Source organism: Aedes albopictus, chromosome 1 (genome assembly GCF_035046485.1).
Source record: "Aedes albopictus strain Foshan chromosome 1, AalbF5, whole genome shotgun sequence".
Classification (NCBI taxonomy): Eukaryota; Metazoa; Arthropoda; class Insecta; order Diptera; family Culicidae; genus Aedes; species Aedes albopictus.
This window is the reverse complement of record NC_085136.1, coordinates 89505737-89525614: the sequence shown is the minus strand read 5'-3', so window position 1 is coordinate 89525614 and position 19878 is coordinate 89505737. Positions and strand designations below refer to the sequence as shown.

The window sequence follows — 19878 nt, the reverse complement described above, 5'->3', positions numbered from 1 at the left end:
CACAGAACTGAGCTAAACTGGAACAGCTCAAAAAATGAGTAATTTTATTTCCAGCGATAGCACTGGCCCAAGTGCAAAAATCCAAACAGTTTAAGCCGTATAATATTCTTCACATCGGCAAGAATATTATACAACCTAAACTGATGAGATTTTCGCACTTAGGCCAGCGCTATCGCTGGAAAAAAAAGTTACTCAATTTTGAGTTGTCCCACTTTAGCTCCAAAATGAGTGAATTTTCTGACCGTGCACGGTCAGGAAATTCACACGCTATCACGCTAAGAAAATGTTACTCTAAAATGAGTAAGATTCACACAAAACTGAGCTAAACTGGGACAGCTCAAAACAATGAGTAAATTGCATTTCCAGCGATAGCGCTGGCCCAAGTGCAAAAATCCAAACAGTTTAAGCCGTATAATATTCTTCACATCGGCAAGAATATTATACAACCTAAACTGATGAGATTTTCGCACTTAGGCCAGCGCTATCGCTGGAAAAAAAAGTTACTCAATTTTGAGTTGTCCCACTTTAGCTCCAAAATGAGTGAATTTTCTGACCGTGCACGGTCAGGAAATTCACACGCTATCACGCTAAGAAAATGTTACTCTAAAATGAGTAAGATTCACACAAAACTGAGCTAAACTGGAACAGCTCAAAAAATGAGTAAATTGCATTTCCAGCGATAGCGCTGGCCCAAGTGCAAAAATCCAAACAATTTAGGCCGTATAAATAGTTTGCTCGATATTAGAGTAGCAATTCACCGCAAAATCGAATAATTAAATCGGATGCTGTATCTCGTGTTGCCGTACGATTGTATCCCGAACACTCGAATGATCGCTGGAAATGCAATTTACTCATTTTTTGAGCTGTTCCAGTTTAGCTCAGTTTTGTGTGAATCTTACTCATTTTAGAGTAACATTTTCTTAGCGTGCATATCCGAAAAGGGAAATCTTATGAATTTCATCCGCCACCGGCATTCGCCTTGACGGAGGCTCTCTGAGAGAATTGCGCTGTGCGTGAAAACAAATTTTTTTTAACATGGGAAAGGATAGGAGCTGCATTTTCAAATGCTTCTAAAATATTTCAGGGACTTCAGATTGAAAAAAGTGTTAATGTTTTGCAATATACTTTCAATTAGCTACACTTTGACTGGTTTTAGACAAATAGTTTTAAAATCACAATGTTATGTCTATAATATAGCGCATCAAAATCTCATTCGATAACATTAAGAACGTTTTGCTTAAAAAAATTTCTACAAAGAATTAGAAGCATTTGAAAATGCAGCTCCTATCCTTTCCCATGTTAAAAAAATTTGTTTTCACGCACAGCGCAATTCTCTCAGAGAGCCTCCGTCAAGGCGAATACCATCGACAAGCCCCCGGGAGCGCGTGCGTTTGTTTACAACCAAGCCAAAATCAACCAAAAGAAGATCAAAAATGATCCCGATTTGTATTAAAATTTAAAGTGAAAACGTTCGTTGTACTTTTCGGCATTCCTCGCGAGTGAGTGATTCAAGTGATTCCTACAGAATGGCCCGTGAGATATTAACCCTGCAGCTAGGTAACTACGCCAACTACGTCGGCACCCACTGGTGGAACATTCAGGAGGCCTCGTTCAACTACGATCCGAATGGCACCGATCAGCCGTCGGAGGTCGACCACGATGTGCTGTACCGGGAGGGCAGGACGCTGACCCGGCAGACCACCTACACCCCACGGATGTTGCTGGTGGATCTGAAAGGGACGTTGAAGTTCATGCCGAAGGAGGGCGAGCTGTATCAAGCGAACCGCGGTCAGCTGGGGTCCGTCGAGGAGGAAGAGCTCGTGGGTGGGATTGGTTGGGATGCAGGAAAGGTGGAAGTGATCCGGAAAGATCCGGCAGAGAAATGTGAATACCAGCGCGACTTGGTGCAGAGCGAAAACGGCGAGGATGACGATGAGGAAGAAAAGGATTACAATTTTAAAGACACGGTTCAGGATTGGATCGATTACAGCTATTCACGGTATCATCCGAGAAGTATTAACATGGTGAACGAGTACAGTCATTCGAAGGAAGAGAATCTGTTCGATACGATAACTAACGGGATGGAGTTGTGGAGGAACTACGACTTTCAGGATGACATTACTGATAAGGTACGGCAGTACGTAGAGGAATGCGACGGATGCCAAGGATTTCAGACGCTTCTGGATTGCGTCGATGGATTCGCTGGGTTGGGGGTCAAATGTTTAGAACACTTGCAGGACGAGTACGGAAAAGCCAGCTTAGTATTTCCGCTAGTTCCCCCCAAGATGCTGAATTTCAAAAACGCCGATGATGTGATGACCTCATCGATCCGAGTGGTCAATACGGCGCTCTGCTTTTCCAATCTGATAGAATCCTGTTCGCTGTTTGTGCCTCTTTCCACCATGGGCCGCTGCTGGCGAAATTTGGATCAGCCTCGATCCTTCCCTCATGTGGCCTACGAGGATTCAAACTTTTACCAAACATCGGCCTTGCTTGCCACGTTTCTCGACACAGCATCCCTGCGGTATCGCATGAAAAATCCTGCCGAAGGAAACTACCTCCCCAGCCTATGTGGCGACCTGAGCCCCTACGGACGCAAAATGGCCGCCGCGGGCCTGGCACTTCCCTTCGGCATGAACAACTCCGAAGATCTAATCGATTTCCTGGACAGCCACGAACAGCAGCTTCACACTCAACTAACTCCCAACGCGAACCTGGGCAAAAAATATCCTTTCCAGTCGGTATCAATCCGCGGAATTCCTCGATCCAAACTGAAACGACCTCCCACGGCCAAGTCCGCTCAACGGCAGCAGCGAATGGCCGCCTATCGGTGTGATTCCGTGAGCGAGATGATCCAATTCTACTACCAATGTCAACTGCATGCCAGCCTGTCGCACGTGACGGCTTGCGGTGCACCGATGGACCTGCGGACGCCGTTTCCCAACGAACTCCTCCAGTCGCGGGTTGGTTGCGACGGGTTCCTGCACGAGTTCGATCTAGGCGTGAAGCAAAGTAAGTATGGGACAATTACTAAACCACGTAGTCCAAAATTTGATCATCTCAGAACAACCCCCCTCCCTCCGCGTAGACTTGTGTCCACACAAAAAATTTGAAATTTGTATGAACCATGAAGCGTAGACTTTGGCCAGATCTCCCCCTCCCCCAAAAAGTCCACGTGGTTTATGAACTAGAGGGGCTGTTTATTTGCCTAAACCTTCAAACAACAATTATAACAATGCGCACAAGTAGGGAGGAGGTTTTTTTTACTTAATCATTTATTTGAGGCTCATGCGCCATTTGGCATAACGGAGCCGAATTCATTTGAAACGTTTTTTTTACAATTTCATACTTTTGACTTATTTGCTAGGTTAGTTTTGGGGAACCGTAAAACGCGTAAAACTCGTGTTTTGGTCGAGGTTAGGGAGAACAATAATGTTTTAGGAAGGGATGGGATGGGATTATCGTTGACTCTCAGCAGCATGGGGTGGCGTAGTTGCTGCTAGTCAAACGTAGAGTGGTCAAACAACATGTAACAAACAAACGGTTTTCGAAGGGACACGAGGTGGACAAGTGCAACAACAAGACCCCCGCAAACGAAGACTTCCAGCTTATTTCAAAAAATCGTACACTGCAAAAATTGCAAATATTCATTTTATGTTTTGTACACTTGTATTTTTGCAATTTGTCTGGACAAATGATGTTTATGTGTGATACACATACCGAATTATTTATTGGTACCGTGCGGTACCCATATTCTGAACGGTTAAGGGAATCTCACAACAAACACTAAAATATATGGAAGTTCTTGTTGCTAGAGATAATGCTTCACATTACCATCAAGTGTGTTTGTTGTCTAGCTAAATGTATAAAATAAATTAAATCTCATAATAACTTCCAGTCTCTGATCTAGACATATTTTTGTTTGTGGATGACGTGTTCCTAATTATGGACACCATAAGAAGCCGTGGTCCTAATTCTGAACACATAGTGTTATTTATTATGTACAAACACATTCTCTACGTTCGCAGTTCAGTCGAAAACGATATGTTTTGTGACGATTGGATAATAGAGGGGCTTAATAAAATTAATACTTCAACTCTCGAATCAATATATGCTTCATAAAAAGAAAATCTATTTTGCGTTAGCCGACTGTTCAGAATATGGAGCTGTCTATAATATGGTGCTCGCACGGTATATATCGTTTTGATGTGCGACTACACATAAAAACAATACAGAATGGCAAATAAAACCAATAGATGTGCTCAAATGGTTTTTATATGGGAAAATAAAAGTTTTACTGGGAATAAAGCATTCATAAAGCACTTAAAATAGTTGAACTGATTTTAAAACAATACCAATAGCTATTTAAGAAAGAGGCACTGAAAAGTTGGTCGATTGTTTACCACGTGGTTTACTGCCTATGATCGCAAAATTGTCCCATATGAATAGGAAACCCAGCAAAGATGGGACTGATATGCGATCATGGGCAGTTTACCACCAATGAGTGACCAATCAATCGGTCAACTTTGCAGCTCCGAATGATCCAAATTGCGCTCTTCTTGACCTAAGTTATCAAAGATTTTTCAATTTGAAGCGATTAACGATGTCTATTCCATGCTCCAGACGAATATATCCGCGATGATTTTGGTAATATATCTCCACTGGGAGCTGCGAAACCTGCTGCACATTTTTTTGTAAACGCGTTTTAGTCGCCATTTTTCACTTTGCGTGTCGCCGACGGTTGACACAGACACTAAGCATTGGTATTATGCTTGTACTCACATATTTTTTTTTTGCTAACGGAACGGGTGTTAACACAAATCAAGTATTTGCGAAACTAATCTAAAGCATAAACATTAAATATCATTATTATAGTTTAGGTTATACAAATAATGTGTGGAAAGGTCTGTAGCGTCTACCTAATGGTTGTGTGCATAGGATATCTACCTACATGAAATAATATTCATGACATTACCTAAATGTCTAGGTATGGTTCATTATGTCTACCTAAGGTAGTATAAATGCGGGTGGTCATTGGACCACACGTCAGAGACTGCACAAGCCTTGGACTTTGAACATCTTTAATATTCTTCTTTTGAAGGATATAAAAGTGGCGACGAGGATCAAGGAGCGTGTGATTTCTTTTGAGTTATTCCCGAGATTTTTTCCTTTTCTTTTTCAGGTTGTTGTTATAACAAATTGTTATTTTTGTAGAGAACAGAATTGTTCTTTTATGGTAGAATTGCCATTATGTTGTGAACAGAATGTTCTTATTTGGCCGATGTTGCATTGACGAAATTGTCTTTTTGTTTTGATAATAACGAAATGTTATTTTTTGTGGTGAACGAAATTGTTCTGTTGTGGCGGAATTGTCATATGTTATGTTTTGGTGAATGGATTTGTGTTATTTGTACTTTTTTGGTAAAGTTGCCGATAGCGAAATTGTCTTTTTGTTTTTGTAGTTTTGTCTTTGAAAGTGACGGTCTCGTCAGTTTATTTGCGCTATCATTATTTTGGTGATGAATGTTGTTTTTTGAAGTTTTCTAAAGGAGAAAGGACTGTAGTGTCTACCTAATGGTTGTGTGCATAGGATATCTACCTACATGAAATCATTCCTTGCTGAGCGCTTATACGAGTCGGTCGACAAGTTCCCGGTCTCATCACAAGGTACTATTTGCAGTCAGTTTTTTCGGTCTTTTTCCCCACCGCCCGCGTGGGTTTTTGGTCGAGTAAAAAGTTTTATAAAGTGCAAATTTAAGTGCCATAGGTGATTGCGCCTGCGAAGGGAGCGAACTAGGTAGACTTAGTTCTACATAGTATCGTGCCACCTGATAATTATAATCACCGACAGCTCCTACGGTGATTGATTTTATTCGTTCGAGCACTACCTACGGCCGTAGGTAGCCGTTGCCAACACACAGGACGGACGAACGGACAGCTGCTACAGTCACATCGAGTCCATACGGCTAAGTATAGCATTGTATTCAAATTGAACCGAATTTCGCTCGCTTCTCCGAACCGGTATTGTTTTCAAGGTTGTTTTTTTTTGCTCCACCTCTGTTTCCCCCTGTAAGCTGTTTTATGCATTTGGGTGCGTCAAAGTTAAAATCGCATTCGGCATAAAATAATTTGGATTGTATTGGACGTTTGGTTGTTTTTTTTTTCTTTTCTTTGGTGCATTTTCTTTTCTCTCATTTGGTGCGGAATAGTTATTCCCACATGGAAGTTTCAAATGGAGGCGAAACGCCTCCAAAAGATCTCATTGCTCGAACGCGATTTTACCAACCATCTTCGCCTGGGCCTTGGGTTGTCTATTTCCGGCGCAAAAACAAACCGTTGAATATACTCTCAATCTCTCGAGATCTGACGCGTAAGTATCCTGGGACTGTTATTCACCAAGTGAAACAGACCAAGCTGCGTGTAACTGCACCTAGTTACAAAGCAGCAAATGAAATTGCTCAGCACGAAGCGTTTAGCTGTGAATATACGATCTATGTGCCGGCACGAGAAGTAGAGGTGGAGGGGAAGATCCTCGACGAAATGCTGACGTGCGATGACATCAAGAGCGGATTCGGACGCTTTAAGAATAGATCTATCCCCGATGTGGCAATCCTAGATTGTAAGCGGCTGTCTAAGGTTTCCATTGAAGGGAGTGAGAAAGTGTACTCGCCATCAGCGTTTTTTCGAGTGACTTTCCCAGGTTCCGTCCTCCCAGAATTTGTAGTCATTGATGGTGCTTTTTACCCAGTGCGTCTTTTTAGGCCGAAGGTATTCAATTGTACCAAATGCAAGCAGTTTGGTCACAGTGATAGCTTTTGCGACAACAAGCCCCGTTGTGGCAAATGTAACCAGGCTCATTTAGAGGACTCTTGCACACAGGAAGCTGAAAAGTGTAGCTACTGTGGCGGAGATCCACACGACTTGCAAGTTTGCCCGGCTTACAAAAGACGCATTCGAAATGAGAGTCGCTCTATCATAAAGCGCTCCAAACAGACATATGCGGAGATGGTGAAATCCTTTAAAACACCAGAATCCGTGTCTGAATCAGCTGTCCCAGTTGAAAATCCCTTTCACGAGTTGTCTTCTGATGAACAGGACGATGACGAAACTGATGAGGGTGGATCTTCTTCGGAGGTACACGCACCTGGAAAAAGGAAGTCATCATCTTCCCCGGGATTGCGCCGAAAGGTCTTTTTGAAATCTTCCCTCAAAAGTTTGCCTAATACAAAAGGAGGCGGAGTAAATTTAAAAACTCCGAACAAACAGTCCCCTGATTACTCAGTTCCATGCTGCAGTAAAGACCCAGTGAATCCGCCTCCGACTGTTAAGTATACTTAAAAAAAAAGCATTCGACAAAGTAGCAAGAAAAAGGCTACAAAAGCTCCTCGAACTTCAACTAAACCTCCCAAACCCAAAAGAGGATTGCTAACTTTCAGGGTTCTTGTGGATCGCTTATATGATGCCATCGGCCTTCCGGACACACTTCGAGGCATTATTGATATTTTTATCCCAACAGTAGAAGAATATCTTCGGAATTTGACACAATCATGGCCCCTCCTTGCTGCGCTCATATCTTTCGATGGCTAATTCATCAAGTGAGGTGCAAGATATGATCACTGTGCTACAGTGGAACTGTCATAGTTTAAAACCTAAAATAGACCTGTTTAAGTTTTTGATTCACAACTCAGATTGTGATATATTTGCACTTTGTGAAACATGGCTCTCTTCTGAAGATGAACTCAACTTCCACGATTTCAACATAATTCGCCAGGATAGAGATGACCATTACGGGGGAGTACTCTTGGGGATCAAAAAATGTTACTCATTTTATAAAATTCCAATCCCGACTCATCCTGGCATAGAAATTGTCGCTTGCCAAATAAACGTTAAGGGTAAAGATCTTTGCGTAGCTTCCGTTTACATTCCTCCAGGTATTTCAATTAACCGCCGTCATCTTTGGAATGCAGTTTCTGCACTATCACATCCAGTTTTAATTCTGGGTGATATGAATTCACATGGTACTGGGTGGGGCGAGCCATATGACGATCGCAGAGCGGCTATTTTCTATGATTTGTGCGACGATTTCACTTTGAACGTTTTGAATACAGGTGAAGTGACACGCATTGCATCCGACGGTAGAGAAAGTCGGCTTGACCTTTCTTTGGGATCAAGTTCACTATCATTCGATTGCTCGTGGAAGGTGATCGAAGATCCTCATGGTAGTGATCACTTGCCCATTATAACCACCATAAAACATAATTGCGAAAGGTCAGACGTGCCAATTCAGGTTCCTTTTGACCTCACTAGGAATATCGATTGGCAAAAGTATGCAGAAGCGGTATCTTTTGGGGTTGAATCATCCAATCCTCTCCCACCTTTGGATGAGTATCGATTCCTGTCTGAACTGATTTACAGAAGTGCATTAGAATCACAAAAACGACGCGTTCCAAGTGCAACCTTCAAAAGAAGATCAGCCACACTTGGCTGGGATGATGATTGCACTCAATTGTATCTTAAAAAATCTGATGCCTTCAAAGCTTTTCGTAAGCATGGCACCTCGGATCTTTATCAAGAATACGAAAAACTTGAAAGACAACTGAGGAACTTGCTAAAAGCGAAAAAGCGTAGTTATTGGCGACACTTTATTGAGGGTCTCTCAAGAGAAACTTCGATGACAACGCTTTGGAGAGTGGCTCGCAACATGCGAAACCGCTCTTCTTCTAATGAGAGTGACGAATACTCCAACCGTTGGATATTCAGCTTCGCGAAAAAAGTCTGCCCAGACTCAGTCCCAGCACAACCGATTTCTTGGGAAACATCCCCAAGAGACGATTCTCTGGACAGACCATTCTCAATGCTGGAATTTTCTATAGCTCTTCTTTCATCAAACAATTCTTCTCCGGGACGCGATATGATAAAGTTCAATCTTCTTAAGAATCTCCCAGATATCGCGAAAAGACGATTACTAGACCTGTTCAACTCATTCATGGAGAACAACATTGTTCCGCTGGAATGGAGACAGGTCAAAGTAATAGCTATTCAAAAGCCTGGTAAACCAGCGTCTGATCATAATTCATACCGCCCAATTGCTATGTTATCATGTTTAAGGAAATTGTTGGAAAAAATGATCCTATCGCGACTCGACCATTGGGTTGAATCGAATAACTTGCTTTCAAATACACAATTAGGGTTCCGCAAGGGCAAAGGAACAAACGATTGTCTAGCGTTGCTTTCAACAGATATTCAACTGGCCTTTGCGGAAAAGGAGCAATTGGCTTCAGTTTTCTTGGATATTAAGGGCGCTTTTGATTCAGTTTCCATAGAAATATTGTCAGAAAAATTGCACAATAGTGGACTTCCCGGAATTCTAAATAATTTCTTGTATAATTTGTTGTCAGAAAAACAAATGAGCTTCAATCTCGGACAACTGACAACTTCCAGAATTAGCTACATGGGCCTACCCCAAGGCTCATGTTTAAGTCCCTTGCTTTATAATTTCTACGTGAAAGACATTGATAGCTGTCTGGAAGGACAATGCACGCTAAGACAACTTGCAGATGATGCTGTGGTTTCTCTCAAAGGCCCACATGCAGAAATGTTGCAAAGACCATTGCAAAATTCCTTAAACAATCTTTCCATTTGGGCAAGAAATTTAGGGATCGAGTTTTCTCCGCAAAAAACTCAATTGGTTGTGTTTTCAAGAAAGCGGAACCCAGCCCAACTGAAACTCAATCTTTTGGGAATAGAAATCGACCAGTCTTTGACTTCGAAATACCTTGGGGTCTGGTTTGATTCAAAAGGCACTTGGGGTACCCAAATCAAGTATTTGGTGCAAAAATGTCAACAAAGGATCAATTTTCTACGCACAATTACCGGCACATGGTGGGGTGCTCACCCGGAAGACCTCATAAAACTTTACAAAACGACTATTCTCTCGGTTCTCGAGTATGGCTCTTTCTGTTTCCACTCAGCAGCAAACTGCCACCTATTAAAGTTGGAACGAATTCAATATCGTTGTCTGCGTATTGCCCTCGGGTGCATGCACTCAACGCATAATGCGAGCCTAGAGGTCCTGGCAGGGGTGAAACCTCTCCAGAACCGCTTCTGGGAGCTCTCGCTAAGGTTACTTATCAAGTGTGGAGTGAGCAACACACTTGTGATTGAAAACTTCGAAGAAATGCTCACTCTGAATACTCAGTCAAAATTTATGAGAATCTATCTTTTCTACATGTCATCTGACATAAGCCTCCCAGGTTATAATCCACCTCGTGTACACTTCACCAATGACAGTTCCTCTGTTAAATACGATCTGTCAATGAAACAAGCTATTCATGGAATTCCAGATCAACTTCCATGTATACATTTTTAACGAAAAGTACCAACATGTCAATTCCTGTAAGAGATTCTTCACTGATGGATCTCGCATAAATGGATCCACTGGTTTCGGTGTTTTCAATGAAAATTCCACCGCCTTCCGCAAACTTCAGGAACCTTGCTCGGTTTATGTTGCTGAGCTGGCAGCAATCAACTTCGCTTTGGGGATGATTTCCAACATGCCCGTAGACCATTTCTTCATCTTCTCGGATAGCCTTAGTTCTATTGAGGCACTTCGGTCGATGAAACCTGTAAAACATCCATCTTACTTTCTTACAAAAATAAGGGAGCAGATGGGTGCACTGGTCGAAAGATCATACAAGATTACCTTTGTATGGGTCCCCTCACATTGCTCAATTTATGGCAATGAGAAGGCGGACTCTCTCGCAAAGGTGGGCGCACAGGAAGGTGAGATCTATGATAGAAGAATTTCACATGATGAATTTTTCCATTTTGTTCGCCAGAGTTCTCTTCAAAGTTGGCAAAATGATTGGCGAGATGGCCAGCTGGGACGGTGGTTACATTCCATTATTCCTAATGTTTCCTTGCGAGCGTGGTGGCATGGTTTGGATGTCTCTCAAGAGAAACTTCGATGACAACGCTTTGGAGAGTGGCTCGCAACATGCGAAACCGCTCTTCTTCTAATGAGAGTGACGAATACTCCAACCGTTGGATATTCAGCTTCGCGAAAAAAGTCTGCCCAGACTCAGTCCCAGCACAACCGATTTCTTGGGAAACATCCCCAAGAGACGATTCTCTGGACAGACCATTCTCAATGCTGGAATTTTCTATAGCTCTTCTTTCATCAAACAATTCTTCTCCGGGACGCGATATGATAAAGTTCAATCTTCTTAAGAATCTCCCAGATATCGCGAAAAGACGATTACTAGACCTGTTCAACTCATTCATGGAGAACAACATTGTTCCGCTGGAATGGAGACAGGTCAAAGTAATAGCTATTCAAAAGCCTGGTAAACCAGCGTCTGATCATAATTCATACCGCCCAATTGCTATGTTATCATGTTTAAGGAAATTGTTGGAAAAAATGATCCTATCGCGACTCGACCATTGGGTTGAATCGAATAACTTGCTTTCAAATACACAATTAGGGTTCCGCAAGGGCAAAGGAACAAACGATTGTCTAGCGTTGCTTTCAACAGATATTCAACTGGCCTTTGCGGAAAAGGAGCAATTGGCTTCAGTTTTCTTGGATATTAAGGGCGCTTTTGATTCAGTTTCCATAGAAATATTGTCAGAAAAATTGCACAATAGTGGACTTCCCGGAATTCTAAATAATTTCTTGTATAATTTGTTGTCAGAAAAACAAATGAGCTTCAATCTCGGACAACTGACAACTTCCAGAATTAGCTACATGGGCCTACCCCAAGGCTCATGTTTAAGTCCCTTGCTTTATAATTTCTACGTGAAAGACATTGATAGCTGTCTGGAAGGACAATGCACGCTAAGACAACTTGCAGATGATGCTGTGGTTTCTCTCAAAGGCCCACATGCAGAAATGTTGCAAAGACCATTGCAAAATTCCTTAAACAATCTTTCCATTTGGGCAAGAAATTTAGGGATCGAGTTTTCTCCGCAAAAAACTCAATTGGTTGTGTTTTCAAGAAAGCGGAACCCAGCCCAACTGAAACTCAATCTTTTGGGAATAGAAATCGACCAGTCTTTGACTTCGAAATACCTTGGGGTCTGGTTTGATTCAAAAGGCACTTGGGGTACCCAAATCAAGTATTTGGTGCAAAAATGTCAACAAAGGATCAATTTTCTACGCACAATTACCGGCACATGGTGGGGTGCTCACCCGGAAGACCTCATAAAACTTTACAAAACGACTATTCTCTCGGTTCTCGAGTATGGCTCTTTCTGTTTCCACTCAGCAGCAAACTGCCACCTATTAAAGTTGGAACGAATTCAATATCGTTGTCTGCGTATTGCCCTCGGGTGCATGCACTCAACGCATAATGCGAGCCTAGAGGTCCTGGCAGGGGTGAAACCTCTCCAGAACCGCTTCTGGGAGCTCTCGCTAAGGTTACTTATCAAGTGTGGAGTGAGCAACACACTTGTGATTGAAAACTTCGAAGAAATGCTCACTCTGAATACTCAGTCAAAATTTATGAGAATCTATCTTTTCTACATGTCATCTGACATAAGCCTCCCAGGTTATAATCCACCTCGTGTACACTTCACCAATGACAGTTCCTCTGTTAAATACGATCTGTCAATGAAACAAGCTATTCATGGAATTCCAGATCAACTTCCATGTATACATTTTTAACGAAAAGTACCAACATGTCAATTCCTGTAAGAGATTCTTCACTGATGGATCTCGCATAAATGGATCCACTGGTTTCGGTGTTTTCAATGAAAATTCCACCGCCTTCCGCAAACTTCAGGAACCTTGCTCGGTTTATGTTGCTGAGCTGGCAGCAATCAACTTCGCTTTGGGGATGATTTCCAACATGCCCGTAGACCATTTCTTCATCTTCTCGGATAGCCTTAGTTCTATTGAGGCACTTCGGTCGATGAAACCTGTAAAACATCCATCTTACTTTCTTACAAAAATAAGGGAGCAGATGGGTGCACTGGTCGAAAGATCATACAAGATTACCTTTGTATGGGTCCCCTCACATTGCTCAATTTATGGCAATGAGAAGGCGGACTCTCTCGCAAAGGTGGGCGCACAGGAAGGTGAGATCTATGATAGAAGAATTTCACATGATGAATTTTTCCATTTTGTTCGCCAGAGTTCTCTTCAAAGTTGGCAAAATGATTGGCGAGATGGCCAGCTGGGACGGTGGTTACATTCCATTATTCCTAATGTTTCCTTGCGAGCGTGGTGGCATGGTTTGGATGTAAATCGAAATTTCATTCGCGTAATGTCAAGGCTTATGTCCAACCATTACTCGCTAGATGCGCATTTACACAGGATTAACCTCGCGTTGAGCAATGTTTGTACTAAGTGCGGTTCCGGTTATGATGACATCGACCACGTAGTTTGGCAATGCCCGGATAATGACGCCTCCAGAGCACTACTTTTGGATACCCTTGAGGCCCGAGGTAGACAACCCTTTGTTCTTGTGAGAGATGTGTTGGGCACTCGCGATGTCACTTATATGCTATGCATTTACGACTTTCTTCGTTTGTCTTGTATAAAGGTTTAATTCTCTTGTGTTTTCTCCCCCAGTTTTTTTTTTCTCTCTCTGTTTTCGTCTTTGTGTTGTTCCTGGCCATCCGGCAGATGAAAAGCCCGCTACAATCTGGTGCTGAACCACTATGAAGACAACGAACACGCCATTACGTTATACCTTCCGGATGAGCTTCAGAGAACCCTTACCCCCAGTCCTTACCACGCCCATCCTAAAAGCATATGTGACCCACTAATCTCGAGCTGCCACGAGTACCCTGGCTCCGTCCCATACTAACTATGTTGAATAAGAATCATATTTGTACATAAAATACAAAAAATGAGTTTTGGCTCCGCAAAGCGTTAAACGCGATTGAGCCCCAAATAAATGAACTAGTAAAAAAAAAAATACCTACATGAAATAATATTCATGACATTACCTAAATGTCTAGGTATGGTTCATTATGTCTACCTAAGGTAGTATAAATGCGGGTGGTCATTGGACCACACGTCAGAGACTGCACAAGCCTTGGACTTTGAACATCTTTAATATTCTTCTTTTGAAGGATATAAAAAGGTCAATTGCATCGATGTGTATTTTCACATAAAATAACTATTTGTAGTTTTTGCATCACACATCTCTAATGTCTTCCTTTTCTGGTTTCACTCGGGCCCTGAGGGATGCACATAAATCGGATCTGGCAATACCGTATTCGGGGCATTCCCACACGACATGATTGATGGCTTGGTAGCCTGCAACACAGCTACAGTGATTGCTATCAGTGAGCCCTATTCGATAGAAATGCGAGCCCAGAGAGTAGTGATTGGACATAAGTCGACACATTCAGGATTATTCTGCGCGGCGTGTGAAGTGAGACGAGTCGAATGAGGTGACAAAAGTCGACTCGATCCCATTTGATTTGCATTAGTCGTCTCACGTCACGTGAGACGAGACCGTCCGTCTCACCTCACACGCCGCTAAGAATAAGCCTGATTATCTTGATAAAATCTCGACCCATGTCCAACCCCTTGAACCACGCCGTCTTCGATACCTGTGGGAGAATTGAATGTAGCCACCTGCCCAATTCCCCTGCATTCCATTTTTGTTGCCAACTGACCAAGGCATGCTGACGAGCAATCGAAAAAAAAACATTAAAGGCGATATGACGGTCATAAATATCGCCTTCCATAGCGCCCACCTTAGCGAGCGAGTCCGTTTTCTCATTACCCGGGATCGAGCAATGAGGAACCCAAACCAAGGTGATATTATATGATTGATTCGATATAGCACTCAAAATTGATTGTATTTCGCTTAGGAAATACGGGGAGTGCTTCACCGGCCTCATTGAACGAATAGCCTCAATTGAACTGAGGCTATCCGTGAAAATGAAATATTGATCAGAGGGAAGAGAGGCGATTCGGTCTAATGCATAGTGTATAGCCGCCAATTCTGCGACATATACTGCACGCAGAAAAATGGCGCTTGTTTAAAACAATAAAACGCATAGTTGATTTTCAAACTGAGAGTTTACTTTTTCCAAAGTTATATGTAATTGTTTTCATTTAGAATTTATCGATAAAAACAACCGATTACCATCATTTCATATAATGTCGAAAATTTCATTTGTTTCAACAAAATAAAAACCATAAACATGGTCCGAAAGCACTCACACATCTATAAAATGCTTACCCCAACATCGCCACAACGAAGAAGGTGCAGCAAATCCATCACGCCAACTTCCAAGTGCAGCTTTGGCCGTGATGGAGAACGTGCAGGTACTCACGACAGCATCCACAAAAAGTTGATCGATTTCGCCTTTGTTGTCTTTGTTTTAATCGTTCTCCTCCCCATCCGCTTACCGACGGTCTAAAAATAGATTTCCGAGCTGCCGCAGTTGCTGCCGTCACCAACACAATCACATTCCGGGTTTGTTAGTGGCGAAAGTGCAGTCGTTTGAATCAATCCATTATTTCATGTTGAAAATACCATATCTCTGTTTGTTTTAACAAACTGTCAAAAAATTCGGCAAATGAAAATATTTGTATTATCAAACAATAGAACAGTTCAGTTCAAACTAGAAATCAGTTTGTCGCTATAGTAAACTGAAAAATCGGTTGATTTGAACTAGAATTGAATTGTGTTTACAATTTATTTTTCTGCGTGTGAGCAAGGACTTCGAAGTTTACGGGCGATGCTATGAATCTCATTAAATACACCAAATCCAGTGGAATCATTTGTTTTAGACCCGTCTGTGAAATAGGGAGGAGGTTGCAATATGGCCATACTAAGCTAATACGTCAAAGAACCACTTTAATTTATAGGCACTATTGATTCCATAGACTCGCGGAGTTCATCAAAAATTTAAAAAATTTTACCGTTTATCAACCAATTATATGTGCATTATTGGTACAAATTTGAGCTCGATTACTTCCCTCCCCCTGGATATTCAATCTTGACGCGATGGGAGGGCTTAACCTATTAGCATTTTAGCGCCAGTTTATTCTCCACTGCTTGGACTTTGAGCTAGATATATCTGGTTTACGAGTTGATCGCAAGTGAAGGAATCGGCCGTAAGTGCTAATGGGAACCAAAGGAGTATCCGTAGTGCATTTATCACAAGTTATCTTTCAGCTTGCATAGACCTAATCTTTGCATTCTTTAAATTTTCTCAAATTTAACAATAATTGTTGAATTTAACGTAACGCAAGAGTGGGTAGGGGAGGTCTCTGCGTTACACTCATCATTCATCACTTGAATTCGAAAGTACACAGGACAGGGGACGCTAGGATAAGTTGACTTACAGCCTTACAGATTAGGTAACGTTAACAATTAAATTTATTACCTTCAGAAAATTCTGGACCCTAGCACTGCTCAAAACTGCTGATTTTAGAAATGAGTTTATATTTGTATTTCTTCTTTTTATAGGTTTTGTAGGGATAAATATATAAAAGTTGACAAATAATCTTAATCATTTTAATTTTTGACACAAAAATCAGCTGACTGAACTTTTTTGTTTTATATTCTAGACGGTATTATAACACTGACCAAAAAAGCAGGAATTTTGTTACACGTTTCTTTAGGACTTAGGACGGTTGACAATCTAAAGGGTTACGGTGGATGTAATAAAACTTCGGACTTAGATGATCACAGATATGCAGAAGACGACTATCCGAAATTTAGAACACAATTTGACACATTATAGACTATATTTCGACGTATAGGGTTGACTGATTTCATTACAACATCGAATGGAAGCTCAAAAAGTGTTACCTAACACTAATATGAGAGTTATTTGGGGATGATGCTGGTGCTGTCAATGACCAACATCGGTTAGTGACACTATTGGTAATCAGCTTGAAATAATTTTCAGAATGTATTGTAAAAAACTTAGGTTATTATTTGATTTATTGTTTAGAGATGCTGTCAGAAAACTAGTTGCCCATATCGGCTAAAAACGCTAGCTCTGGCAGCTGTCTCCGAATAATTTTCAAAAATATCAAACCTGTAAACATTAGCTATGACAAATGTTTTGCTCTTCTTTGTAATATTTCTCAGGAATAGTACCTTGAAGGCGTTAACATGTACAGCTTTTTTTTTTTCTCTCTGAATGTTGTCCAGGGATCTCGGATATTTTCGATTATTGAAATATTGTTCAATTATCATATCATCTTTGGAGCTTCCATTCGGTCAAAACACTAGTGCGATGGGAATAGTTAAAACACAGTAATTTTAAAAACTACTACGACCCAATACTAATTACTACACACTTTGCTCAAGTTGACGACATCGTCTAGTCCATCGTGAGTATTGGTACTAGTAGGGGAAAAGTTGGGAAAGGGTCCAGGCTTTGCTATCAGCTGTCATGCAGCTCCACCTGGTCACTCTACAAAAAAAAAAAAAAATTGAGCTCGATTACTTAATTTTTCTCGAAGTTCGAATCGCTCTGGTAAAACATTATTTTTTAGACAACTAATTTTTGAACTGTCATATCTCAGAAACCATTGGACCGAATTGAATGCAATTTTGAACGTTCATCAACAATATATTGATACTTGATACGACGTTATAAAATATAAAAACGTTCCACGACGAATAAAGTTATACCGGTTTGACATTTTCACCCATATAGAGAAAAATGGGTAAAATTTACAATACCACACAAAAATTACTAAGTTTGTTTTTCCGTTAATCTAAATAGGCTCTAATATATCTTGTTAGAGACATTTTGAGAATAAAAGTAGAAAAACCTTTGGATATCAAAACTAAAGTTAAATGACATTGATGTATAAAAATTACACTTTTTCGAGAAAAAACCCAAAAAGTGTCAATTCATAATATTTTTTTTCAGCTTTCTCGAAAGAAAATATTTTTTATCAAATTCATTAAATTTTAGTTTTGATATCTCAAACATTTTGGCCACCGCCTGTACTTTGTTTTAGCCGCATTTACCACCCAGTCCGACCTTTGCTGCTTCACGTTTCAGGCAGGTGTATAGTTCTGCCACCGTTCCAAATGTTCTAGCAATAATGTTACGCAGAATGCGTGCAATTAATTTGAACAACATTTGTATCAGTTTGAGCACCACTGTACTTACCTCGACAACCCATTGTAATGATTGTACATTGTAATAGAATACGGACACAAAGCGAATTGTAGCTCCAGTGTGGAGATGCTTGTGTACCAGGACGGAGGCATTTGCCTCCCTAATTAGGTTACCGAATTTGTAGGTAAATTGTGTATGTCAATTGAATGTTTAAATAAACGTTATATTTTAGCTTTTTAGCTGACTGAACCAAAATATGTCTGCTGTAAGAGTCGGTTCGTCTTCATCTCCCGCAACAAATAATATACATATAATCCGCAAAACAGACAAATTGGCCGCATTTCGTGAAGATCGTACCCCGGCTGTTGAGCCTGGCTCGTCGCATAATACCTTCCATGGCGATGTTGAATAGTAGGCAGGGAAGTCCATCACCTTGTCGCAGGCCCCGTCGAGATTCGAATGAACTAGATAGTTCTGCACACCGTCCATCGTTGCTTTCATCAGTCTGGTTTATCTGGTGGATTTTCCATAGCTCTGTGCGGTCGATATTGTCGTATGTCGCCTTGAAGTCGATGAACAGGTGGTACGTTGGGACCCGGTATTCACGGCATTTCTGGAGGATTTGCCGTACAGTGAAGATCTGGTCCGTTGTCGACCGGCCGTCAATGAAATTGGTTTGGTAACTTCCCACGAACCCATTACTTTAGGTAAAAGACGACGGAAGACGATCTGGGATAGCACTTTATAGGCGGCATTCAAAATGGTGATCGCTCGAAAGTTCTCACACATCAACTTGTCGCCTTTCTTGTGGATGGGACAGATTATCCCTTCCTTCCAATCCTCCGGTAGCCGTTCAGTTTCCCAAATATTGACCACTACCCGGTGCAGACAGGTGGCCAACTTTTCCGGGCCCATCGAGTTCTGCTGCGATACCGTTCTTACCAACCGCTTTGTTGTTTTTGAGCTGGTGGATGGCATCCTCAACTTCCCTCAGTGTGGGCGTTAGTTTGTTCCCGTCCTCCGCTGCCTTGATCCCCCGTGGCTCCATTATCTTCGCCATTCAGGTGCTCGTCGAAGTACTACTTCCACGTTTCGATCACCTCACGTTTGTCTGTCAAGAGGCTCCTGCCTCTATCCCTGCAGATTTCGGCTTGCAGCACGGGGTCCGTCATTGAGAATGACTAATCCGAAGGCTTCTGTATTAGTCACTCCAGTACCTATTCGTACCCCCTGCTATTGGAGGTAGTACTTCCCCATTCAGGATGGTGGCCGTTGACGTCCCACATGATCAGGATTGGTGTATCTAGGTTTCGGATTAGGTCCACGAGTTTTAGTTTTAAATCCGGGATATTTCCATAGGTTTTACGTATTCTCCCGGTGTGAAAAAACTACAAAAAATGTTTCCAACAATTTTCCTTTCTAATAATCTCTAATAATCTTTCCCAAAGTAGGAGCCAAGATTCCAATTTAGGTTGCCCAGCTTTTCGATATTTACAAGTTTATCATTTTCTCACTTTACAGAAGTAATTTCTACTCCCACGCTGGCGGTGATACAATCGTCCGGCGACCTGGCGGACAGTTTGGACAGCCTGCACCGAGAGGTAAGTCGAATCAAAATTGCGAAACTTTCCCGCTTCGCCGAGAGCGGCCTCGAACAGGAGGACTACAAGGAAAGCCTGGAGCGACTGTTGGACTTCAAGGAGAAGTACGACGACAATTATGAACTTTAGTGAGTTTTATTTCGTGATACATAAGAATATTAATACAGAGAACTAACATAACTAGCGAGGGCAGATTTTATCGTTTCATACAGAAAGCCCT

The 19878-nt window shown here is 41.6% G+C and overlaps 2 protein-coding genes across 2 annotated transcripts in view; one reads left to right on the top strand and one right to left on the bottom strand.

The window, feature by feature from the left end:
* The window catches only part of LOC109427416 (regulator of telomere elongation helicase 1 homolog), a 303579-nt gene that overhangs the window by 40646 nt on the left and 243055 nt on the right, over positions 1-19878 (bottom strand). The window lies entirely within an intron of this gene.
* On the top strand, positions 1087-19842 carry LOC109410138 (protein misato). The gene is made up of 2 exons (XM_029852066.2): positions 1087-3012; positions 19579-19842. The coding sequence occupies exons 1-2, from the start codon at positions 1527-1529 to the stop codon at positions 19785-19787; spliced, it is 1695 nt and encodes a 564-aa protein (XP_029707926.2). The 5' UTR covers positions 1087-1526; the 3' UTR covers positions 19788-19842.